The sequence below is a fragment of the Arachis hypogaea genome, chromosome 2 (assembly GCF_003086295.3).
Source record: "Arachis hypogaea cultivar Tifrunner chromosome 2, arahy.Tifrunner.gnm2.J5K5, whole genome shotgun sequence".
Classification (NCBI taxonomy): Eukaryota; Viridiplantae; Streptophyta; class Magnoliopsida; order Fabales; family Fabaceae; genus Arachis; species Arachis hypogaea.
This window is the reverse complement of record NC_092037.1, coordinates 2,795,364-2,821,936: the sequence shown is the minus strand read 5'-3', so window position 1 is coordinate 2,821,936 and position 26,573 is coordinate 2,795,364. Positions and strand designations below refer to the sequence as shown.

General features: G+C 34.0%; 4 protein-coding genes across 7 annotated transcripts; 2 read left to right on the top strand and 2 right to left on the bottom strand.

Annotated features, from left to right (window-relative positions):
- The first annotated feature begins 3,322 nt into the window (after positions 1–3,322).
- Positions 3,323–7,967, top strand: LOC112732907 (putative disease resistance RPP13-like protein 1). 2 transcript variants are annotated; one of them, XM_072213225.1, is made up of 3 exons: positions 3,356–4,804; positions 5,033–7,266; positions 7,450–7,967. In XM_072213225.1, the coding sequence occupies exons 1-2, from the start codon at positions 3,622–3,624 to the stop codon at positions 7,246–7,248; spliced, it is 3,399 nt and encodes a 1,132-aa protein (XP_072069326.1). In that variant the 5' UTR covers positions 3,356–3,621; the 3' UTR covers positions 7,249–7,266; positions 7,450–7,967. The 2 variants fall into 2 exon arrangements, with proteins under 2 accessions (XP_025637516.1, XP_072069326.1); XM_025781731.3 differs by having other exon boundaries at positions 3,323–7,266.
- Positions 7,968–10,697: 2,730 nt separating this feature from the next.
- LOC112732894 (uncharacterized) lies at positions 10,698–13,613 on the bottom strand. Of its 2 annotated transcripts, none has more exons than XM_025781715.3 (5): positions 13,111–13,613; positions 12,444–12,598; positions 12,254–12,320; positions 11,699–11,750; positions 10,698–11,208 (listed from the first exon to the last, which is right to left on the bottom strand). In XM_025781715.3, exons 1-5 carry the CDS (start codon positions 13,463–13,465, stop codon positions 11,085–11,087), a joined length of 753 nt encoding a protein of 250 aa, XP_025637500.1. In that variant the 5' UTR covers positions 13,466–13,613; the 3' UTR covers positions 10,698–11,084. The 2 variants fall into 2 exon arrangements, with proteins under 2 accessions (XP_025637500.1, XP_025637507.1); XM_025781722.3 differs by having other exon boundaries at positions 11,707–11,750.
- Positions 13,614–14,121: 508 nt separating this feature from the next.
- On the bottom strand, positions 14,122–18,412 carry LOC112732887 (sphingoid long-chain bases kinase 2, mitochondrial). Its single transcript, XM_025781708.1, has 12 exons — positions 18,082–18,412; positions 17,649–17,725; positions 17,450–17,503; positions 17,299–17,358; positions 16,495–16,572; positions 16,317–16,363; positions 16,162–16,202; positions 15,953–16,037; positions 15,756–15,870; positions 15,419–15,541; positions 15,241–15,341; positions 14,122–14,723 (listed from the first exon to the last, which is right to left on the bottom strand). The coding sequence occupies exons 1-12, from the start codon at positions 18,323–18,325 to the stop codon at positions 14,594–14,596; spliced, it is 1,155 nt and encodes a 384-aa protein (XP_025637493.1). The 5' UTR covers positions 18,326–18,412; the 3' UTR covers positions 14,122–14,593.
- Positions 18,413–20,621: 2,209 nt separating this feature from the next.
- Positions 20,622–24,092, top strand: LOC112732882 (3-methyl-2-oxobutanoate hydroxymethyltransferase 1, mitochondrial-like). 2 transcript variants are annotated; one of them, XM_025781694.2, is made up of 5 exons: positions 20,622–21,378; positions 22,295–22,501; positions 22,589–22,735; positions 23,371–23,424; positions 23,512–24,092. In XM_025781694.2, exons 1-5 carry the CDS (start codon positions 20,959–20,961, stop codon positions 23,743–23,745), a joined length of 1,062 nt encoding a protein of 353 aa, XP_025637479.1. In that variant the 5' UTR covers positions 20,622–20,958; the 3' UTR covers positions 23,746–24,092. The 2 variants fall into 2 exon arrangements, with proteins under 2 accessions (XP_025637479.1, XP_072069325.1); XM_072213224.1 differs by lacking the exon at positions 22,589–22,735.
- The last annotated feature ends 2,481 nt before the right edge of the window (positions 24,093–26,573 follow it).

Below are 26,573 nucleotides of genomic sequence, written 5' to 3'. Positions count from 1 at the left end.
TCCTACAAATGTAACTCCAGAACATGTCATCTTGTAAATTTTGGTAAATCAAAATTTATGTGCCTTATTTTTTTCCTGGCTGAATCTAAATGGGTCAAGCAATTTTTTTTGTGTTGAACAGAATTTGGATGGAGTTGAACCAAGTGGAATCACCAATGTAGCTGTGACACCCCTAGACCCAGTGGTAACCCTTTTTGCTGTCAACTTCTAGATTTAGTTTTTTTGTTGGGTAGTAAACTGATATGGAGTGACTCCCCCACTTGAAAAATACTTCTTTTTTTATTATCCTTATTAGGCTAAGGCAAAAAAACAGAAGAAAAAAGTTCCCAAGGTGAGGACCACCCCCACACAACTCCAAGAACCAAGAGTGGAGATCCCACTTTCACAGTCTGCACCACTACAACCAGAGGTATTTTTATTTGTCAAACAAGTATTGCAATATAACAAATTGTTACCCAAGTATTCCAATTATGAATATGCTATTTCTTTGTTTTTCATTAGGAAAATGATGCCAATGCTGGACCTTCAGTGCCAAATAACTCAAACCAGGTCAACCATGGAGCACAAGCCAAAACAGTGCAAACAATGGATGTGACTAGCAACACAACAAGACAAGGTCCGGAACAACAGAATATTACTGCCGAGACTGGTTTAGGAACTGCACCCACCTTCAAGTTTATCCCCACACCTTGACTGAGAAAGCCTACTGTATCCAAGAGGAGATATTGCTTAAGGCCACCCGCGATGAAGTGACCAAATCATACACTTGGTTGAGCAGCATAGGATTGGTGTCTTTTTGTCTTTTTTTGGTTATTTTGGATGCACAATGTATTAAAGGCTAGGACCTGTTGTTTGATGAATTAAAGTATGTAACAAACTACTAGTGACCTTTTGTTTAGGGAGTAAACATTTAGCTCAATAACTCCAAGTATTTTGTTTCCAGTTGATACATCAGCAGACTTAGCTATGCCTATGTGTATAGCTTTTATGAATGAAATTCCTTTACTTTTGGATATAGATCATAATGTCCAGGATTTCATAGATTCATAGACAATAACACAAAACTGGATTATCATTGATACAAGAAAATCACAATCCATCCATGTAGAACATAGTAACTACATAACCAAAAGCAAACTTTCCATAAATTAACATTAACCATACATCTGCAACAACATACAATTTATGTCTTACACTACAATGTATTTCACTGCTACTAATACCATCAACATGGCTACCATGACATTGAACCTAAACCCAATACTCCATTTCTTTGAATTTTCTTCAATTGCCAAATCCACTTTCTGCTCCAACTGCTCAAACTTGTTCTCTAGCATCAACATTCTTCCATGTACATTAATGTCTTCCTCATGTGCAAAATGACAGAAAATCAGCTCATCCAGCCACATGAAGTAGTTGCAGTGAGGCCGTTCTGTCTGTAATTACAGTTATCATGAAGATCATTCATTCAAGCACAAAGGCAAACTAACTACAATAACCAAGCCTGGAGGAACACTTACACGATAGTGACAACAACCGAGGAAGATCCTCTCTGGGTTCTTGGCAGTTGCAGATCCTTGCATGATTGCATAACTTCCACACTTGCATTTAGGGTGTTGAAACTTCAACTTCTTTCCTCCACTAGCATTACTCGAACCGATCCAACCCTTCCTCCAACCACCACGGGTCTGAGTGGCTGAGGATAGCTCTGCGTCACTCATGGTTGCTACTTGAATTAGGGTTCGAAGAGGGGAACGAAGGGGGAGAGGGTCACTAAAACGCGCGTCTCTCCTTCCTTCAAACGACGCTGTTTTGATGACTAGGCAAGGGCCTAATTGTCTTAACAAATTAAGGTGACGTGTACATGCCAGATCACATGCTCACCGTTACATGTCAGCGTTTTTCGTCGAGTTTTAACCGATGGGGCCACGGAAGGGTCGATTTGTCTAACGGAGCGAATAGACAGGGCCGATTCGTCAATTTTTAAATGTTAGGGTGCGGCTAGTCAATTTTCAAAAAGGATAGGGGCCGGAAAGGGTATTTACTCTATAACTTATTATGAATACAATTACACAAAAAATATAAAAACTAATGAATACAATCACATAATGACCTAATACATATGTTTAGCAAATTTAAAAAATAAAAATTATGGTCATCAATCAAATTTTAGTTGTGCAAAAGATTAGTAAGAATAAAGAAGAAAAAGGAGAAAGAAAAAGATGTATGAAATTATGTGAGAAGATAAAAAAAATGTGTGAAGTGAATATTGATTTATATAGTAAATATAAGAATGGGGGATGAGTATAAAAGGAGAAGGAAAAGAATTAAATTTTAATCAAATTTATACCTATTAAAAAAAGTCTTATTTAGAGTGACTTCAACCTTGAAAAGATCTCCAATATTGGATTAATTTAGACATAACACCAGCCATTTAGTTTGGCTTGTTTTCCTCTTTCTTGTTTTGTTTAGTTACCAAAAAAAATATTATAATGGGAATTTTATAATATAATACAAAGATAGAAAATTATGTTTAAGTGGTGTAAACTAGCTACTTAAACTGAAGTTGAATTATGATAAAAAATTAGAAGACTAATAATACATTTAGAGACAATCTTTAACTCTTTTTAATATATTACTAACAAATAGATAAATAAAGGTAATGTTTGTTAGAAACAATTTTCAAAGGGAAAAAGAAAAGAAAAACTAGACCTTAAATCCTTAATTAATTAGTATTAAGAAAGTTAACATTGCAGCATCAGTATCATTATTTTTTATGAATATGAACCATAAACAGCTCATGAATCATATGATTTTTACTTTAACAAAAAAAATTTCCATGCAGACTATAATTCCATTGGTCCTTCAAAAGTTGGGTGGAACTTTCCACGCCTTGCTTTCACATTGCGTCTTTCAAAAATTTGTTAGGATACGATTAAAGGTTTTATGCAATAACGTTGCACCTTCCAAAATAACAATTAACAATAGCAATTAAAAACTAAAAAGTATAGTGTTATAATTAAGAGCCAGCAAGACATTTCACACTAACAATTTTTTTAATGTTACCACGGAGACTCTGAGTCAATTGCCTTTGTCTTTTGGCCAACTAATTATGGCGGGAACCAATATCTATGAACCTTAAATTATTTTAGAAAAATGTTACATATCCAAATTTTTTTGTTAATCAAGTTCAATCAAGTTGGTTTAATATAACAAAAATCAGTTATATCTAGCATTAATCTAAGTCTTATTTTTTAATTTGGTTGGACTTGGTTCATAAAAAGATCTGAATGTGTAGCATTACTCATAGTTTTATTACTCAGGTGTGCAGAAAAATCTTCCTTTAAAAAAATAAAATAAATTTGTTGCTATTTTCTTTTAATAACTTGCTTCATCATTCAAACAAGACTTTAAAAAGTTGAATTAAAGCAAAGCTAGGTGGGCACTCCACTACTTTGAAATTTGAATTATTTTAAGTTACCTGAGAGACTTGCTTGACACCTTCTTTTTACACTTGATTAAGAAAACTCCTCGATCTAGTTCACTACATTGCAACCACTGTTCTCTTACCTTTCTCTGAAAATCCGATCACTTTGCTGTTGTTGTTGAGATCATAATATCATGGCTGGTGCAGTTGTTGGTGGAGCTTTCCTCTCTGGCTTCATTAACATTGTCATTAACAAGTGCCTTACAGAGGATGCGGTCAACAAGGTGTTTGGCAAGAAGCTTGGTTCTGACTTGGTTCAAAGGCTGAAGACTGCTCTGTTGGGTGCTGAAGCTCTTGTTGCTGATGCTGAGATGAAGCAGTTTGGTAATCTCAATGTGAGGAAGTGGCTCGATAGTCTCCGGGATGCTGTTTACTGTGCTGAGGACTTGCTCGATGCTGTCCTCCTCAAAGCCACCACTCAAAAGAATGCAAGTTTTTCCTGGTGGTCCCCTAGCTTCTTCATCAACCAAGATAGAGATGACATGGTAGACAAGATTGAAGGGGTGGTTACAAGAATTGAGGATCTTGGAAAACAAAAAGATTTCCTTGGTCTTGAAAAGATTCTCACTGGTAGCTCATCATGGAGGACTCCATCCAGTTCTCTTGTAAAAGGGAGTGTGTATGGCAGGGAGGATGACAAGAAGGCCTTAATCAAGATGCTGAATGACAACAATGAGCATCACTTGTCTGTGATTGCTATTGTTGGCATAGGTGGGGTTGGTAAAACAACTTTAGCCCAATGGCTGTACAACAATCAGGAGGAGTTTATGAAGAGATTTGATCTGAAAGCATGGGTTTGCGTTTCGGAGAAGTTTGAAGTTGTTGAGACTACAAGGAATGTCATAAAGCAGATCCATGGAGGTACTTGTAGTCTCGATGATTTCAATTCACTTCACAAGGCTTTGAAAGAAGAATTGTCCAATAAGAAGTTCTTTATTGTTCTTGATGATGTTTGGAGTGATGATGGTGACAAATGGAGTAATTTTATGACCCCTTTCCAATATGGGAAGAAGGGAAGTATTGTTCTGCTGACTACTCGGGAGGAAAATGTTGCTTCCGCAGTTCAAAATTGTCGGCCTTATTTTCTCAAGAAGTTGTCGGAGGACTATTGTTGGTCAGTGTTTGCAGAAAATGCATCTTTTCCACAATCAAATGGGAGAGCAGCACTTGAAGAAATAGGTAAAAAGATTGTCAAGAAGTGCGATGGCTTGCCATTAGCTGCAGAAACACTTGGTCGCTTGTTACGTACTAAGCATGATGTTGAGGAATGGAAAAAGATACTAACGAGTCATATTTGGGAATTTTCGGTGGAGAAGAGTAAGATTATTCCAGCATTACTGATAAGTTACTTCCATCTTTCTCCATATTTAAAGCGTTGTTTTGTTTATTGTGCTTTATATCCCAAAGATTATCAATTTGAGAAAGATGAATTAATCCTTTTGTGGATAGCAGAAGATCTTTTACCACCACCAAAGAGAGGGGAGAGTTTAGAAGAAGTTGGTTGTGAGTGTTTTGATGAACTTACTTCCAGATTATTTTTCACAGGGATTGATGATTATTTTGTGATGCACGATCTCTTGCATGACTTAGCAATATTCCCTGCTGGAGATTTCTATTGCAACTCAGAAGAACTTGGTAAAGAGGAGGAGATAAAGATTCAGACTCGGCATTTGTTTGTGGATTTAAGTCATTGTAGCTCAAAACTTTATAATTCTATTTCTAAAGTAGAATCTTTGAGAACATTATTATTGTTTGCCAATTTCTCATCTCCCAACTGCAACACTGAAGCGGCAACATGTGAGATATTATCAAAGTGTAAATACTTGAGAGTTTTACTCCTTAAAAAATTTGATGAGGTGCCTAATTTATTAATAGGAGAATTGATCCATCTGCGCTACTTAAATCTCTCTTGGACTTATATTAAGACATTGCCAGAGTCTTTGTGCAGCTTGTGTAATTTGCAAACACTGAAATTGTATTATTGTTCTAAGCTAACTACACTGCCTAGTGGTTTGCATAATCTTGTGAGTTTGCGGCATCTTGATATTAGAGGAACTTCTTTGGAAGAAATGCCCAGAAAAATGAGCAAATTGAAAGAGTTGTACGTTTTAAGTTCCTTTGTTGTCGGCAAGCATGAAGACAATGGAATCCAGGAGTTAGGGGGGCTGGAAAACCTTCATGGACCCCTTGAGATTAAGAAGTTGGAGAATATTGTTGATGTGGAGCAAGCAGAGAGTGCAAAGATAATGGATAAGAAGCACATTGATGAATTATGGTTGGAATGGTGTTCAGGTGATGATTTGGTTTCAAGCACAGAAACAGAAAGAGACATGCTGGATAAGTTGCAACCGCAGAATGGGTTGAAAGAGTTGGGAATCACGGGATACAAGGGTACAATATTTCCAGATTGGGTTGGGAATTGTTCCTACCAAAACATGACTCATGTATCTCTGCTGTCTTGCAAGAATTGCTGCATGCTGCCTTCACTTGGACAGTTGCCATCTCTCAAGTCCCTGCGCATTCGAGGTTTCGATCAGCTGAGGAGTATTGGCGAGGAGTTTTACAAGAATGAAGGAGCTCATCATTCTTCGCATATTGCACCATTTCCCTCACTTGAGAGATTGAAGTTTGATGACATGGCATGTTGGGAGGAGTGGCACTTACCTGACTCAAAAGCTTTTCCTCAACTTATGATTCTTCATATAAGAAATTGTGGAATGTTGAAGGAAGAGATGCTTAATCAGGTATTCTTCAGAATCGTTTCTTCTTTGTCGGATGTTTCCAAAGTTCGCAAGCTACATATAGGCGACGAATTTTATCCACAGAAGAAGACCATGAATCTTGATGGGGATCGTTTATCAGTTACGGGATGTGAATCTGTGAGGGAATCTGCATTAAAGGCAATGAAGAGCATGAACCATCTAAGTTGCCTGCAAGAAATGGATATCTCATGGTGTTCCTCTCTTGTATCCTTTCCGGGCAATTGTTTTCCCAAATCTTTGCAAAAGCTGAAACTCTTGAAGTGTAGTAAACTAGAATTCCCGGAGCAACAGCAGCACAAGTATGATTTGGTAGAGCTACAAATAGAAGACAGCTGTGATTCACTGACCTCCTTGTCGTTGGATGTCTTTCCCAATCTCAAGAATCTCCAGATAGAAAGGTGTTGGAATCTGGAATCAGTGTCAATGTCAGAGGCACCACACGCTGCTCTTCAACGTCTCTCCATCTATGACTGCCCTGAATTAGTGTCATTTGCAGGAGAAGGACTGGCTGCACCCAACTTGACTTATCTCAAGATATATGGTTGCCGAAACATTTGCAGGTTACCAAAGGGTGGTTTGCCGCCTAACCTGAAATCACTTGGTGTGGGAATTGGCGAGCAACAAATGAGGGATCTATTATGGATGTCCAACTTGCACGCCCTCACTCATCTCAGGATTGAAGGTCATTACTGCGACAACATAAAGTCATACCCAGAGGTGGGTTGGCTGCCTCACCTTCCCTCCCTTACCACTCTTGAGATATGGTACTTCCATAATCTGGAGACATTGGAGTGCAACGAGCTTCTCCGCCTCACCTCCCTTCAACAATTGCACATTCGTTTCTGCTACAAGCTGGAGAATATGGAAGGAGAAAAGCTGCCTCCCTCTCTCTTGCTACTTGAACTTAGAAGGTGTGATTTGCTGGGAAAACACTGCAAGAACAAGCATCAACTAATCTGGCCCAAAATTTCCCACATTCCTGACATTATCGTCTTCTAAACAGGGATTTCTGAACAGGTAATTCTCTAATCTTCATGTTTCTGTGGCAATTGCAACTTGGTGAGCATGTAAGTACTTCTGTAAAATTTTGCATTTCTGTATTATTTTGATGTCAATCTCTTCTCAAGCTGAATTTGTCCCTTTCGGTTCTGTTTTTGAAGCTAAAAAGGAATAATACATCATTGTGTATTTATCAAGCAGGTTATGATCATTTTCCTTAGTGTGAGGCCCAAGCAAACACTTTTTGGAGAGTCCCTCTACATCCCAATTAGTGTATTAACCTGAACAAATGAATGATCGGATGATTAAATTCTTTTCTGGTTTACCTGGAGTTCTTCATTCATAGTCCTTCAACTTTGAGGTGTGACTGCAATCCGAGCTCTCTAGCCAAAAAGTTCGTAAGCAACAGCCATCTATTGTCTGTTGTACCTGGAGTTCTGCATGCATCCTTAGTAGTGCTTGTAAGTTTTGAGACTTATTTGTAGCTTGGATTTGGAAAATAGTGAAAATTTTTACCTTCCCGTGGGTTTTTTAATCTCACATTGAGAGGTTTTTTCCCACATTAAAATTTGGTGTTCTGTTGTTCTGTCTTATCTTCAATTATTTGCTGGTATTAACTATTGCCATAGTGTGCTTATTCTATGTTTGGGTGCTTCCAAATTATGCCTTTCACAGGTTTAGTTTATTCCCATCATGAATGATCATTTTACAATGTTAAATATCTTGCCTATAAATTATATTGAGGTACATTCTATACAATTAGTAGTTTAATGTTTCCAAATTCCAAATGTGACACAAGTAGGGAAATAAAGCCTTGGAGTCTAGCTTGGTTGAATATACCATGTACCTTTCATTTTGTCTGCTTTCTCTCTCTCCTTTTTTATAGAAAAGAAAGAAAAGAATTAAAGGAAACTAAAAGCAATTCAATTTGATTGTACCAAAGAATATTGAAAATAATGCAGCAACTATTAATTATCTTAAAAGGTTTTGATAGGTGTATACAAGAACCACTCTCTTGGAATTTACACAGTTTTCCTTGAATAAATGAAAGAGAAGAATCATCCTCTTCCAAAAGGAAATTCAGTTCATTAAGAAAAAATCCATTAGGATCATTTTTTATACCTGTGCTGCATAAGTAATAAAAATGACAAAGCAAGTAAGAAAGACCAAAATAGGAGAAATGAATGGATAAGAGTTAGTCTTCCAAAGTTCCACAATTGATTAAAAAATGTCAATATTCAACAAAGCTAAAATATATTATTGATTAGCTTAAAAGGTTTCCATAGGTGTATACAGGAACTAATCTCTTGGCACTTACACTGATACAGGGCAGTGCCAATGTCAGACTCTCAGGTAATTAAGTAACAGTGATAATGCAAACCATCTTTTTGAAAAAAAATCATACATATACATATTCATTTTAACTATTCAATCAAATTATTCTCTACAACTTATGCTTCATTCCCTTGCCATTATAGTAGTATGGTAAATTCAGATTAGCAGTATCTACTATATATCCCATTATCCTCAACAAACACCTCTCTTTTAACTACTGTTCAAATTCTTCATGCTTTTTGCTTACTATGTGTCAAGTGTGAACAATAATTAACAATAAATTATACTGTACCACTAATTTTGGAATGTAGATCTTATTCTTTCATAATAAAAATTAATATATATCTATACATCATTTACCATCAGGATATTTTCTAGGTAAATTAATTGCACTGAAAATATATGGTTCCAGAGCTGAAAATATAACTGTTTTAGAATGTTTAAACTGCAGTGATGTGCCTAATTGTTGGTGTCACACAATGATTGGCTATGCTTGTAATTTAAGAGATGTATATTAACCACAGTAACCAACTCTGTGATGAACTATTTATTAGAGTTCTTTACATGAATTAATCAATACATCTGTGATGAAAATTCTGGCTTGTTTATTTCTTCATCCTGTTGTTTGTATATGGAGATATCAAAGTGTCTACCATGCTTTGTTGATTTAAACTTCAAGTTTAGTCTGATTGATAGTTTACAGCTGAGAAATTCCAAAAAGAGGACAGTACTTATGCTAAATTTTGATTATTTAAGTTTTACAGCTGAGATATTTTTTCCCACGTTAAATTTTGGTGCTGTATTTTTGTGCCTTCTCTTTAATTTTGTGCTGCTATTAAGTATTGCCATAGTGTGCCCATGTAATGCCTTAGAGTGAAAAAAATGATTGTACAATGTTAAAGTAAATTAAGTATCTTGTCTTTGGAGTCTGGACCATAAATATATAACATTGTCACAAGAAGGAATTTTATGATCAAAGAGAATAATTTTTGTTGATTCCCACACGCTATTGCTTCTAAGAAAAAGTTTGAACTGTGCAACAAAATTACCACGAAGACAACAATTCCATTGGTCACACGAAGTGCATAGTCAATCAAGAGTTGTATTGTCACTGTCCAAAATAAGCTATAACCAGTGATGAAGGAAATAAATTCCTAGCAAACCTAACAATTCAAATCTAAATGAAATAAAAACATTATAAAAATTTCTTTTATAAATTTACAAGAACTAAGATAAATAAGTTACATATTATTTTTAATAACGACATAAAATGGATTGACATAATTGAATCTTACCTGTGATATATGAAGCATATAGCACGAGGAACTCAACAAATAGTAAGTACTTATTGTAAATAACTATCCTTGGATAATAAAAACTCAGGTATTCGGCTATATGTCTCCTTAGATTCCCGTATACTCGGCTAAAAAGTCGGCAAGGTATTGTGCGAATTTTGTATTTTAAGTCGAATTCGAACAGCAAGGGACTCCGATGTTTAAGTTAGCAAGGGTGACGTGGGAGCAAGTAGAGTTAGTAGGTTAATATTATAACGAGTTAGTAGGAATTTAACTGAATTAGTGTCACATTAGTTTAATCAATTAAACCATATAATATTACCAATATATAATTTGGTTTAATCTAGCACTGATAAGGAACAACACTCACAAGTTACAATGTCCCAAAAATCATTGTATTTCTAAACCTTAGGTAAATCCTATTATTATTAGTCCAATCAAAATCAAATACAAATAAATAACTAAAAATGACTTGGCAATATTGTACAAAGAAAATGAAACATAGGACAAATTTCAGCATCAAATACTTTTCTTCTAACAAAAGCTAATAAAACTAAGTTGGTGATCAACTTAGATAGCTAACTGAATTAGTGTCACATTAGTTTAATCAATTAAACCATATAATATTACCAATATATAATTTGGTTTAATCTAGCACTGATAAGGAACAACACTCACAAGTTACAATGTCCCAAAAATCATTGTATTTCTAAACCTTAGGTAAATCCTATTATTATTAGTCCAATCAAAATCAAATACAAATAAATAACTAAAAATGACTTGGCAATATTGTACAAAGAAAATGAAACATAGGACAAATTTCAGCATCAAATACTTTTCTTCTAACAAAAGCTACTTTCATGAACACATAATTCTCTGGAAACCATATATTTACATGAGATTTCCACCTTCTAGTGAGTTCCTAGCATATACAATTCTAAGAATTAGTTCTTCGAGTCAATATAGTAATCATGAATAACAAGTGACATCGTGTCGACCTGGCTCATTAACTAAATTACAATAGCTAATGAACCATGAATCGACACGATATCCTACACCGAATGAGTGGAGATATCATTTTGCTACTCAAATTGATCCTCTTTCCATCTTCATCATGTTGCATACATCATGCATTCAAAGTTTCCAGTTTTATAAAGCTATATCTTGAGACTTGAAATGTTGACACACTCATCAAACCATAGTAATCTAAATCTTCACTTGAAATGCTTTCAACCATCTATTCATATAGTCTTTTAATCCAAATCCCCTGCTAGGCTTAAGAATTTGCTTGAACAAAGCCATTTTTGGAACATTCCAATGCTCCACATGCCTGAATTCATTCATTTTTCAAGCATTTTATTAGTTGCCAAAATGATAATACATCAATTCTAGAGAGGTTTAATTATTCTATTAGTCCTTATAATTTTACTAAATTTTCAATTAGATCTCTATACTTTTTTTCCTTTTAATTGGGTCCCTATATTGCTTTTAATTTTATAATTAAGTCATTTTCATGTCAAAAACGTTAAAATTAACCGAATATTTTTTCCAAAATACATACAGTCGAAGATCTAATTAGGTTTTAAATTATGAATACCTTCAATTTGCGAAGAAATATTCAGTTAACTCTAATATTTTTTACACAAGGAAGGACCTAATTATAAAATTAAAAACAATGTAGGGATCCAGTTGAAAAGAAAAAAAAAGTATAGGAACCTAATTACAAATTTGGTAAAACTATAGAGACCAACAGAGTAATTAAACCTTCTAGAGATGTAGAATCATGGATATATATTATTAAAGTATAAATTTTTTCTCACCTACATACTTTTCCAGATTGTGGATCAAAATAATATTCTGTGTATCCAGTTGCTGCAACATATTATCAACATGATCAAATTGAATTTATTATAATACATATTCGCATGAATACAACAACAAAGCCTTATCCTACCAAGCAGAGACGTTTGGCTACATATTCACGGACAGATCTTTCTTGACAAAGAATTAATTGTTAATTATTTTATTAGAAATTTAATATTACTCATGTTTATCAAAAGTTAAAACCAAGAAACTAGCAATGAATGATGACTAAAATATGAAATAAGTTTACTCTGAAAAACAGATAAAGCAATGCACAATTGTATTCATTTATTTTCAAGTAATAAGAGACCTACTAGGAAAAAATTTCCTTAATTATATATGATCTTCAATGGCTCAACCAATGCATAGAAATGAAAAAGGTTTGAAATGCAACAGAAGAGTTAATCACATAATCTCTTAAAAATCTTCTTAATCATCATTCAAAATAACCAATTCTTTATGTAAGGCGATGTTTACGCGAATCTATTAGGAAGATAAATAGTTTCTCGTACCAGAAAGTATTGGCCTCCAAGGAAATGACAAGACACAACTAAATCTCCAGTGGCCTATTCCTTTATCCTGTCATAAAAACCATATAACAAAGATGTAAGTTTTTTTCAGTATTCAAGTTTCTAAATCCAAATGTGTAGAATGTGATGAGGCACTATGAAATATGTTAAAAAGTTTGAAGTTTGTATTCACCTCAAAATCTTCCCATTTCATGAGCTTCATATTTGACTTCTCCAAAAGGGATCCAAAGTTAGTGCAGTTCCTTTTGAAACGCTGAAGCCCTTTAAAGGATCCTGCTGGATCCGCGAATTCGCAGTCGTCTTCATAAGCATTTAATGTGAGATCACCTGAGAGGTTTGGAAGAAGGTTACAGAAACATATAAACATAATCAAATTACTAGCTGGAATAGCTTGACTTTAATTTTAGCCTATATGATCTTAAAAATTGCTGATTGCATCATGCAATGCGCCTGTTAGAGATACAATAACCGTTCATATATCTTCTCCTATCAGCTTAACATGATATGTTATCAAAGCTTCTATAAACTAAAAGTTTAGAATTCAAACTTTGTTGAAAAAGTCTATGCAAAAGACTAAAATTCATCGAGACAATAGCGACAACCATAATCACAACAACCACAACTACAACTGGAATTTAAAACCCTAAGGTCTTGTTATTTCAACAGTGTCACATTGTATATGAAGGCATTACCATATGACTAATGTAGAATTATAAAAATCACATTTTGACAGTCAAAATTGTGCTAATTTCAAACCATACACACATAATATATATAGAAAAAATTGGGATTAACATAAGAAAAGAAGGAAATAATGGTGGGTATGGTTTCAGTTTCACCTGTGACAAAATAGGACCTTTGAAAATCTTGTTTGATAGTATCCACAACAGCATCACGATCAATGGATTCAAGAAGCCTCTGAGGAGCTTTCTCATTGGAAGATGGCTTCAAAGCAGAAGCAGCAATGCCAAGAAGCTCAGAACCATACCATGCTACCTTTAACAATGCATTGTTACTGTTCTGTGGTTGTTGAGACTCTTCTTGTTGATTATGTCCTGTTCCATTGCATTGAATTCTTCTTAATTTACAGATTCTATGGCTGTGGTGTTGTTTTGGTAGAAAAATCAAAGAATTGTTTTGGTGAGTAGTGTTGAATTTGATTGAAGGAAAGGAAGCTATGGTTGCTAATGCCATTAGGTGTTAAGAGTGCAAAATATGAAAGAAGAAGCTCTTGGTTTAAATATCTTTAAGGTATCAATAAATAACAGCCACACAATAATAATGCTAAAAGCAAAAACTTTTTTTCCCTTTTTTTTAATGAGAAGTCAATATTCATATGCACAATTGTCACACATAAAACAAACAATAATAAATATAGTAGCTTCGAAGTTAATATGTTTCTTATTTTTTATCAAACAGTTTTTTTTCTGGATTTTAAGTTTTAACTAGGATAATTAGAAACTTTTTATTATTTGATATTATGTTCTGGACACTTTTAATTGTAAAAAAAGTATTTCATAAAAAACTAGACATAAATAAATTATATTACAAAATTTTATTCATATTTTATCCAACTATGACTCGCTTTTTTTTATTTTATTTTTGCATAAACTTATGATATAATATCATCACTGATAGACATGGATACCATGTATATCGTGCTTAAGAGATACCGTGAAAAAATAAAAAAATAAAAAATAAAAAACATATAGGGTAACAACTAACTAACTGTTGATCCAAACTTAAAAATATACAGCTCCTATTGACAAAAGACATCAACCCATCTTGCAAATGGAATATGAATGTAAAGTCAAAAGTACTGTAAATAAATAAAATAAAACAAGAAGTAATGAACTTGTAATCTGTTATGCCATTTCATAAATTATGCATTGAACTTTGAAACATTTTACAGTAAATATAGATAAACTATACTGTCAACACATTGCTGACTCAAAAAATAACAACTGTGTCCCAGGCTATGCTTTTGCAACCCCAAATAAGACACCACTCTCCAGCACCCTCTCTCTCTCTCCCCCCTTTTTTTTCTCTATTAGAAATTAGAACCAACTAAAATTACAAAGGAAACAACACAATATTGCTTTCACCAATCCATAAAGAAACTTTCAAGTTCCAAACTAATATATCTTTCCCTTCTCAAAAATTACAGAGAAAAAAATGATGCCTCTGAGCTGCAAAAGCTGTGCAATTCGCCGGTGCTGAAGCCAGCAATCAAGTCAAACAAAAAGGAAAACTTATGATAAACTAATATTCTGCCGCTTTTAAGTATTGTCATTGAACCTGTTATGTTATTATTGAGCTGAATCAGCATATCATCTCAATCGCGGACGGAAGAACACAAATCTTCTTTGGAAGGAACCCTAAATGCTCGCCGTCAGATTGAATATAAACTCCACCTCTGCCTGAAATGTCCTCCACCTCAATAGAATTTACACTACCAAACACAAAGAAAACACCGAATTAGTACAAGCTCAACTGTAAGCAAGCCTAAAAGAAATTAAAAGAGCTAACAAAAGAACTAGCTTCTATTGAATCGAAATGGTTATATATTTTATGCGAAGGTGGATACACGGTGCTGTTTGGTCCGTGTAGCCAAACCAAACCCCACCTAGTGGGAGAAGGCTTAGCTTATATTAAGAAATCCAAATCAAAACAAAGGCTGGTAGAGTTATTTACGAAGTTCTGTTTTACACAAACGCTCATAACAATCATCTTCTTAGCAACATTCACCAACATCCACAATAATAAGATATTCAAAGTCAAACTTCTGATGACTGTAAGAACAACTAAGTCGAAAAATTCCAGCATACGGAAGGATAAAATTCTGTCTTCCTCGCGTCTCTATAATTGGGATGCTTTCGATTCAAGGCATAAGTACTAAAATAATAATGATATACACATTCATGAGTCATAAACCAAGACAATCTTCACCAAAGAGCTTATATAGTTACCTTCTTGAAGAAACATTCTTCACCTTCAGGTGTGTCCCACTGTAAATCTTATGTAAGTTTAGGATAAAATCGTACCACTTGAAGTGCTGAAGAATCACAACCTGCAGAATTTACATGAGAAAAATATATTAACAGGAGTTAAAGAAAGGATTTTAACCAGCATAATAAGGGTGCCTACCGATAAATTTCCACTGCGAGGATCAGCATTGGGAGTAATTTTCATACCGCCACCAAAGAATTTTGCATTTCCAACACAAAGGGCCGTCACTTGGGGACAAAACTCCCACTCACCTTCATTGACCTGCACTTTATTGAATCATAAAACTTGCACATCTTGGGCCTCATATGCACAAGCTACGTTTGATAGCTGTGCTAGGACATGTATACAGAGACAAAAAGACAAAAAATTTGTATTTTGGGACACACTATCATATATTTGTCTCCAATTCCAAATACGTTTGTATGTTTATCTTTGTATACAAAAGCTGAGGGATGAAAAACCAAGTTGTACTGACCTTGATCCTGAAATCCTGATTATAATGACTCATGAAGGCTTGCAATGCACCAATGACATAACACAAGTTGCCAAATTTCTTGTACTTAGAAGCGTAAAATCCTGCCTTTGCACTCCTGCATAAATTTTGTCACGAATCGATTTAGATATGATGTCCGTGACAGAATGCTCAACCTGAAACTCTCAATTTAACCTTACAAATGAATGTCAGCAACGTTTATGAAGTAATTCTGATCGCTGGTGGGTCCAGTGATAACACCAACATCTACCCTTGATCTCATCCCTAAGAAAGACTCAAACATGTCATGAGTGGAAAACTAAAAAATAGATATGACAACAAATATTGTGCGGCAATCATAGACAAGCTCGATATGAAGGTAAAGAAACCGCAAGAAAAGAGGTTGAACCTTTAGCAACACGTTCAACAGCAGCATAAGGATCATTGCTCCTGAGAAGAAAAAAAGGCAGAGTAGATGTTTCTATTCACTTCCTTGTTCTTGAGCAAATGAAGTACATTAGAAACAAAAGGAGAATCATGAATTCATGATAAACAGGAACTAACCATCCAAATGTTCTTGCAAAATCAGAACCAGTTCCCAAGGGTATCACCTACAAAAGGACAGAACATGGTTATATTCTTAACATGCCCCATATACAATCTTCTTAGAGATAACCGAATCAAACACCACATGATTGAGTTAAAATGAGAATACTACATGTCCTTATGGAAATTAACTCACCCCAAGAGCAGTTGCCTTTAAGTTCTCTTTATTGTTACTAGCAACAGGTTTTCCATCGCAGAAGAAACCATTAACAACCTGCTTATAACATACTGTGATGCGTGAGGAATATTGTCTCTTAACAAAATATCTTAGTTGAACAATCAATCAAGATTCAAGAATGTTGAAATCATGCATATCAGTGTGCCTAAAATAAACTAATTGCTACCAAATCACCAAAAGCTTTTACAAATACAAGCTCAAGGCAAGCTTGATCGAACACATTCTCATCTCACAGATAGAAGTTTTTCAATGACATCAAGTTTTAAACTAAAGTATGTAGTAATATAGACGGCAAGAAATCCCTCTAAATATATCATCAACCAAATCCTTTGAAGTATGGACACACCAGCTAAGCAAGATGCCTATGAATCCAACAAATGTCAATGTTTGACAGTTAAAAGACACTTCTATGACACCGCCATGGCCAATTACTTCTGCTTTTACTAATTCAAACCCAATTCAAACACATATTGGATATTAGTATAAATTTTTCAAACAAAATTAGTAGCTACAAGTATTGATACAAATGAAATATACTAAAAATGTTTCAAAAATAATTGGGTGAGTTTAGATATTAGTGATTAGTGATTATTAGTATTTTGGCATTTTTGAATGCTTGAATATCATATAAATCTTGAACATATATATTAGTATATCATGTGTCCTTGTCTATCTGTATGTCGTCCGTTTTTATAGTCCATAGTGTAATCAACCATATAAACTTAAACAGAAAAATATCGGGCGAAAAAACGCAGTGTGCACCTCATAAATAGTTCCATCACCTCCAACAGCAATGACTGCTTCTGCTCCTTCCCTTATAGCCTAAATGGCAAGAATAACAGCTTAATAACTCAGAAGAACCAACATAAATAAAATAAAATTCACAATTGATTTCAGCTCATCAATAACCAACCTCTCTTGTTATGTCAATGGCATGACGAGGACCCGTAGTAAATGACTCACAAATCTATCAAGGACAAAAACAAAATGAAGAATCAAAAACTGTTAATCTCTAGTATTGTGAAATTGCAAACAAACACAAGCAACAGAATTTGCGGATTCAAAACTAAAAACAAAAAATAGACTGATGACAAAGTTGATAGTGTACTCACATTGTAATCATTACCAAGGCGAGACCTTAGAAATGGAAGCAACTTCTTCCAATCTTTACCAGTGCGACCATTAGCACCTGCATGCAAATCAAAGTGCAAGTTTTGTAATAAATAAATAAAAAAAACTGAGCTTTTCCCTCAAATAAATCGTGGTAAAGTTCCAATTCCAACACCCCATCATTCATTTGAACGCAAAAACAAATGAGAAATATACATTATATATATATAGTTTCCTTTCGCATATGCAACCCAAGTCTCATGGTTCCAAAATTTCAAAAATTTGAACTTTCAACAAAGTAAATAATGGGCAAGCTCCAATTACAACACCTCATCAGTTATTTGAGCAAAAAGTAAGTAAAAATCACATTTTTTTTCCTCTTGGGAATTTTCTCAGAAACAAAACAGTAAGTGAGGAAGTGAAGAACCAACAAACCTTGAGGATTGACAACGAAAACAAGGTCCCTATGGCGAGGAGAGGATACAAAATTAAGAGCAGTTTGAAGATCTTGTTCCACGGGTTCCACGGATTTTAGCTCGGATCTGAGAACAGGGGTGGGTGAAGCGCTTGCAGCAGCCATTGAAGTTCCTCTTCCCAATGCCACAAAGTAGAAATTCTGATGATGATAATAATAATTATGATTGGGGTAAATGAAACTATGGCACGTCATCATTTTCATGAACAAGAGAGTGTAAGAAAGAATCAAAGTTCAATTTTTTGTACACTACTTCTGTTCTTAGCTTATAGCAGTTTCAATTTTGAAGGCAAAATGGATGGAGATTGAATACCCTTTTTTATAGTAACATGTGGAATTTCCTAAAAAAAACATTATTGTTACATTAGAAATTATTTATTTATATAAAATACATATTAAAATATAAAATATATATTAAAATAAATTAAATAATATATAATAATTAATTTTTAATATATAAAAAATATTTTTTATTTTGATTAATAATTAGAGTATTAATTTTTTCTCTTAATTATTTTTAATATTTAAATAAATAAAATTTTAAATATATGTTTTTTGAAAATATAAGAAAATAAAAATTTTAAACATTTTCATTCAAAAATTAAGAGAATTGAGCTATGATTTTTATTTTCTTTTTCATATTTTTGTTTGTATGACTAGGAATATGATAATGATTTTTCCATGTTTCATATATGTGGTATAATCGAGAACTTTTTAAAATAAAAAAAAATCAATAATCGAGAAGTTTATAAGAAAAATAAATAAATATATTTGAATTTGATCAAATTTATCAAATATTTAAAATTAATCTATTTTTAAATATCAAAATAATATTAATTAATACTAATAAACTCAGCATACAGGATTTAAATCTCCCATATTTATTTAAGTGGACGAGTAAGCTATCAATATCAATTTATTATCTTTCATACAATTTTTAAAAAAAAAACGAAAGAATGACTAAGACTTGAAAAAAAGGAAAATTGATATTTATACCACTAGAATTCAACAAATAACTAACAACACTTATAGAAAAAAAAATATCCATTTTTATATAACTAGAATTCAATATAATTAAAAGGGCTTGTAGAAGAGATATATTACCCCCAAAAAAAAGGAAGATTATGATCAAAGGAGTTTGATATAAGTTCACAATGCTATCTTTGACAAGCAGATGAGAAAGAAGCTAAGTATATATTTATCTAAATTTGAAGGTTGATGCATCAAATAGGAGAGGTAAATGTGACATAAGAGGAAGCCTTGAAGAGCATTTTTATTCTCAAATGTGTGAAGTTTATTTGGTTTATGGCAGTCTCACTCGGAGGTGATGAATGTGTTTTTTTTTTCTTTATTATTCTTCTTCTTTCTTAGGTTTTTCTTAGATATAAATGTTTTGGAGTATGTGTAGTTGACCATGGTTTCCATGATTGTAGGAAAACCGCTAAAAATTATTGGTCTAGTTGTTAAACACCATTTAGATGAAGTAATTGCCCTAAAAATGGGGCTACTTTTCTGCTGTTGAAAAAAAGGTACAACTATAGAAGAGTTAATTAGAATTTAGAAGTTGAGATTTCAGGAGGAAATATACATTAATAAATTTTATGGATTGGTGGAAATATTCTAAGTTTTATTATTTCGATAATATTAAAAAGATAAAAAAAATCAGAATTTATTTTATTTAATTATTTTAACTATATATTTTTATTAATTTTTTTTTTCTTGCTAAACATTTTTGTTATTATTTATGGTGTGTATAACATGATGACTTTGACTTATGCTAAAAATAGGATTTTGTTAGAGACATGTTGATCTATGTTCTTTGAGGCATTTTTATTATTATTTGATTTTTTTATGAAAGTATATTATTATTCAACTAAAGAAAACATATAATAGACTTGGTACTACTAATACTATTTAGATTTTAACTTCACTGAGAATGTCTCAATCAGATTATATCAATAGTATATTGTTTTATAGAGAGATAATTAATTTAAGTATATTATGTGTAGAAATTATTACTTTGTACAAATTAAATTTGATAATTTTGTAGATTTGGATATGGATGTTTAATTTTATAAAAATTAGTATGAGTGCCTATAATACAAGGACGACTAATAAATATTCAAAATTTATATAATAATAAACATAAATTCTAATCTATGTTAAATTATAATTATAATATTTATTTATTTTTTACCAAAGTTAAGAGTGAGACTTAAATTCGCAACTTTTTAGGTGAGTATGAGAAAAATATGTCATTTGAACTATAATTTGTTGATAATTATAATTTTTTTTTTAGCTTTTGACTTATGAAAAGTAATAATATTAATGTTTGATATAATTTTTAAAAAATTATTTAAATATTTATAAAAAAATAAAAAATAATTTTTTTATAATAATAAATTTATAATATTTTTTTAAAATAAATACGTATAAAATTTATAAATTATTTTTATTTAAATTATTTTTTAAAAAAGAAGCTATGGACTTCAGTGTTGATGGCACATGAAAAAAGCATGCAACACCTCCATAATCGACAAAGCATTCAGCAATGGCAGCCAAACTCAACTTGGCTCTTTCTTCTTCTTATCTTATTCAAAATTCAACAGATTCAGTTTGGTCGACGGCAAGCAAGAGCAGGTCCGATCAGTGCAGCGCGAGGTGGACCTCAATCACAGCACAAGAATCGCAGTTTCCGGGTTCGGGTCGGGTCCGAACCATGCCCCAAAAATTTCAACAGGATCTCACACATCACTATCATAACATAGAAAACTCTCAGATCTGGCAAAATTCAATCCAAAAATTCTCTCTTTTTGTCTTTTTCTCTCTTTCCCCCAATGTCTTGCATTAGGTTTCTCACAAAACATTCACCATCTTCTTCATTTTCATCTTCTATTCTGAGACACATTCGTTTCATGAGCAATGTTCCAGAGAACACGGTTTACTCAGGTCCAACGCCACAAACCGCAAACCAGAGAACAACACTCATGCAGCTACGTCAAAAGCATAGAAACTCGAAACCGATAACAATGGTAACCGCATACGATTACCCTTCAGCGGTGCACTTAGACATGGCTGGCATTGATATATGCCTCGTTGGTGATTCAGCTTCCATGGTGGTTCATGGACACGACACCACTCTCCCTATCACCGTTGATGAGATGCTTGTTCATTGCCGTGCCGTTGCCCGTGGCGCCAAAAACCCTATGCTTGTTGGGGACTTGCCTTTTGGCTCCTATGAATCAAGTTCCGATCAGGTTTTTATTTTTAACTTTAAGAGTATAAGAAATGGGTGAATTTGCCTACTTTTCATCCAAATTAGTCACCAATAAATACGTGTATTTTGTATTTTAACATGAATTCTGTATTTGATGGCTGATTTTTAGTGTAAACTAGCATGATTGATTTGATTCGAGTTTTATATGTATAAAGTATGAGAGTTGTGTGTGTATTTTGATGAGAATTAGATTTTGGCTTTGGGAAAGTCTGCAAAATAATGGAATGTGCTTTTCCACTTCTTTTTTATTTTGTTTTTGAAATATAGATATTTTCAACCATAGTAGCTTTCTTCTTTTTCCTCTTTTGGGATTGAACATGCATTTGCACTTGTTTGATTGATGGGAAAGTTGTAAACAAAATATAACTATGTTTAATATGTTGGTAGAATATATGGAATTTGCTAAAGGTGTAGCCTTTTCATTTTGTTGCTTGAATAAAGATGTGGGGAATCTAAGTTGAATTTACTTCAAGTGTTCAATGGTTATAACATGAATTCTGTATTTGATGGCCGATATTTAGTGTAAAACTAGCATGCTTGATTTGATTCGAGTTTTATATGTATAAAGTATGAGAGTTGTGTGTATTTTGATGAGAATTAGATTTTGGCTTTGGGAAAGTCTGCAAAATAATGGAATGTGCTTTTCCACTTTTTTTTTTTGAAATATGGATATTTTCAACCATAGTAGCTTTCTTCTTTTTCCTCTTTTGGGATTGAACATGCATTTGCACTTGTTTGATTGATGGAAAAGTTGTAGACAAAATATAACTATGTTTAATATGTTGGTAGAATATATAGAATTTGCTTTGTTGCTTGAATAAAGATGTGGGGAATCTAAGTTGAATTTACCTAGTGTGCAATGGTTCTGAATTATTTTTATGTTTGATTATGAGCAGGCGGTTGATACGGCGGTTCGGATTTTGAAGGAAGGTGGAATGGATGCCATAAAATTGGAAGGAGGTTCCCCTTCGAGGATTGTTGCGGCGAAGGCTATTGTTGAAGCGGGAATAGCAGTGATGGGGCATGTAGGGCTTACTCCACAGGCCATTAGTGTTTTAGGGGGTTTTAGACCTCAGGGAAGGAACATTTTAAGTGCTGTCAAGGTTATCTCTCTCTTTGAATTATGCATCTATTTTGAATATTTGAACAATTTTATTATCATCCTAAAAGGTATTAATTAGCCGGTTTAGGTTGTCGAGACAGCATTGGCTTTGCAAGAAGCAGGGTGTTTTTCTGTTGTTCTAGAATGTGTGCCTGCACCTGTGGCCGCCGCAGCAACAGCAGCACTTCAAATTCCCACTATTGGAATTGGGGCCGGACCCTTTTGTAGTGGACAGGTAAGTTTGTGTAATTTTCTGTCTAGTATTCTCAAAATGGACAAGGTTATCAAATTCACCTAAACTCGTAGAACATAGGTAAACTTGGATCACAAAACTCAACTCGTAAACATCAGAGTTTGATAGCTTCCATAATGAAACTTTGTACAAGATGATTAGCTTATGATAATAGCCAAATTTTGTATTTGTTAATAATAGTATAACACATGCCCTGGCTTTATTTGAAAGCATTTCTTCTTCATTAAACTTGGATCACAAAACTCAACTCGTAAACACCAGAGTTTGATAGCTTCCATAATGAAACTTTGTACAAGATTATTAGCTTATGATAATAGCCAAAATTTGTATTTGTTAATAATAGTATAACACATGCCCTGGCTTTATTTGAAAGCATTTCTTCTTCATCAAGTTGCTGTATGTTAAGCCTTTTGTATCATGATCAGTTATTCAATGATTTTTATTCACTTTGGTATATATGTATCTTGACATAATTGAGTTGGAGAAAAAATGCTATAATCTTGAGTCATTGGAGTACTTGTAGCTATGGAGAGAACTCGTATTCTGATCATTCCTCAATCATTTTGAGATGATTAAACATAAAATGAGGAATTCAATTCAGTTTTATGTTAATGCAGGTGCTAGTTTATCATGATCTTCTTGGTATGCTTCAGCACCCCCATCATGCAAAGGTATTTCAAGCAAATGCTAACATAATGTATTTCTTTCAATCGATATAGGATTCATTGCTGAAATTGATATGATCTATCTTTTTGCAGGTTACTCCAAAATTTTGCAAGCAATATGCTCGTGTTGGAGACATTATCAACAAAGCCTTACTAGAGTATAAAGAAGACGTGACGAACGGTTCATTCCCTGATGCTCACCATAGTCCATACAAAATTAGTGAAGCAGATGCTGAAGGTTTTTCTAATGAGTTGCAAAAGCTAGGTTTTGACAAAGCAGCATCTGCAGCATCTGAAGCAGTTCAAAAGCTTAATGCAACCAAATAAGTCTTCATGTTTTTTCATTTGATGTTGTTGGTCTTCTTTGTTGGCACACCACACCGATTTGAAACGGATTTGAAACTGCCATGATAGAATTGAAGTTCAGTAGTTGACTGATATATAGAGTGATGATGCAACCTTCTTAGGCCAATTCACACCATTTTCTTTTATGTATCAGTATTTTGTTCTCCAGCATTGTATATGGAACATCAATGAAACCTTAGGCAGATTACCAAAAGGAAATTATGTTTTTACAATGTAAGAGCAAAATGTTGGAAACTGATTTTGAAATTTTTCACTATTCAGAAGTGGTCCATAATAGTGACCAAATAAATGTCTTTCCAATTTTAACTTGTTTTGGAGCACATTAACTTGCCAAATATTGATTGATGTTTGTCTATTCTCTTTTGTTCCTGTAAGGTTCACTCCCTACCCATGTTTATTTATAATTAACAAGCATAAGATTGAACTAAAATTAATTATAATTACTAACAATAATTTAATAAATGTTTTTATGCCAAAAAAATAATAATAATGTGCTAAAAAGACATTGACTGAGTGATTCCTCAAAAAAAGACATCACAATTCTTCAAAGCCTGCAAAAATTTAGCTATCTTCATTGTTTGCAATTTGGAACTTCAATCTAGAAAGAAAATTGGAGGCTAAGAATAGAATCCCTTAATGTTGGTGAAAAGTAGTTTTTAACCTCTTGTCTTATATTTTAAAAAAAAAAAATTACACAATAGCAATGATAGTGTAATATAAATTGTATATAGTATAAAGGCTTTCTCAATTTTTATTTAGGACTTTAAAATTCAAGAATTTATCATATCTAAAAGTATTTTCAATGAAATCCTTATAATTATTGAATCATTTTAATCAAATGTTTATATATTAAACAAATGTTTTTTGTTTTTGAAATTTTGTAATCAAACTACTATAATGAATCATAAACTATAAGAAAGTAATTGAGAAATTTAATATTTAAAAATAAACTCTTATATTAAATAAAATAAAATAAAATAAAACTCCAATTCCTCTTGTTTCAACTACACTGAGCTTTTCACTTCTTTCCGAAGCTTACAACACTTGCCACATGATGTTATTACGATCTTTCAAACTCCTCCGCCGTCGCCGCCGCAGCAACCTCCCACCCTTTCCTTTCTCCTCTCCTCGCCGCCACAGCACTGCCGTCGACGTTTCCAATTCAAAAGACGTGGTATCATCATCGATCGTTACCCAACTCCAAGAGCTCCTTCAACACCCAAAAGACGAATGGGACTCACACGAAAGCAAGAATCTTCTTCTTCCTCTTCTCTTCAACGATTCAGAGCCTCTTTCTTCCCGCCAGATCCTCCAAATCACGCGCCAATTGGGTTCAACTACCAAAGCTCTCGACTTTCTCGAATTCATAAGAACCAATGCAGAACCGGAACAACAACACTGTCACTTGCTCTCTTCGGTGTTCCAGAGCGCTCTTGAGCTCGCGAATCGTGACGCTACTTCGAAAATTGAGGTCTTGAAGCTTCATGGTTACTTAAAGTCCCAAAATTGGAAGATTGATTTGAGTTCCCAATCAGCTTTGATTCTTCTACGGTGCTTGGAGGGTGCCAAAATGGTGGACGATTCGCTTTTTTTGTTTAAAAGGCTCGACAATTCTGCAAAAAATTCCGGAATTTGCAACGGGTTGTTGAGGTTGTTGATGAAATCGGGCAGAATTGATGATGCTCTCCAAGTGCTCGACGAAATGCTTGAACGGGATTCCAAGATTCTGCTGAATGGTTCCACTGGGGATATTGTTTTTGAGGAGTTGGTAAAGTGGAGAGACCCACGGGGGAGAAGCTTCTCTGATGAGGAAACTTTGGGGTTGGTGAAGAAGCTTGGGGAGCATGGTGTTTTTCCTGATACCTTCAAGCTGACGCAACTGATTACCAACCTGTGTAAAAGGAAGAATAATAACGCTGCGCGGGAGATTCTTCACTGTGTGATGGAATTTGGTGGTGAAGTTGATGCTGCACCTTGCAATGCTATGTTGACTGGGCTGGGAAAAGGAAGGGACATTGAAGGAATGAATAAGTTGTTGGCTAAGATGCAAGAGATGAATATACGGCCAAGTGTCGTGACATTTGGGATTGTTTTCAGACATCTGTGTGCGGCTCGGAGGGTTGATGAAGCTTTGGAAATGTTTAACAAGTTGAGAGGCAAAGGTGAAAGTAATTTGTTTGGTGTAGAACCTGATGCGGTATTGTTTAATACTTTGATTGATGGATTGTGTAAAGTTGAAAGGGAGGAAGAAGCATTGAGTCTCTTGGAGGAGATGAAAATAGGAAGCAAACATAAGCCCAACACCATTACATATAATTGCTTGATTGACGGGTTTGGCAAGGCCGGCAACATTGATAAAGCGCACGAGCTGTTTGATCAGATGAATGAGGAAGGCGTTCAGCCAAATGTGGTTACCCTCAATGTATTGGTTAATGGTATGTGCAGAAGTGGGAGGGTCCATAGTGCAGTCGAGTTTTTCAATGCAATGAAAGGGAAGGGCCTCAAAGGCAATGCTGCAACATATACGCCACTAATATCCGCTTTTTGTGGAGTTAACAACATCGATAAAGCCATGCAGTTTTTCGATGAGATGTTGAGTTCTGGATGCTCCCCAGACGCAATTGTTTACTACAGTTTGATATCTGGTTTGAGCATAGCTGGAAGGATGGATGATGCCAGCATTGTCGTGTCAAAGTTGAAGCAAGCTGGATTCTGTCTTGATGTAGCTTGCTATAATGTCCTGATCAGTGGATTTTGTAAGAAGAACAAACTGGAAAGGGTTTATGAAA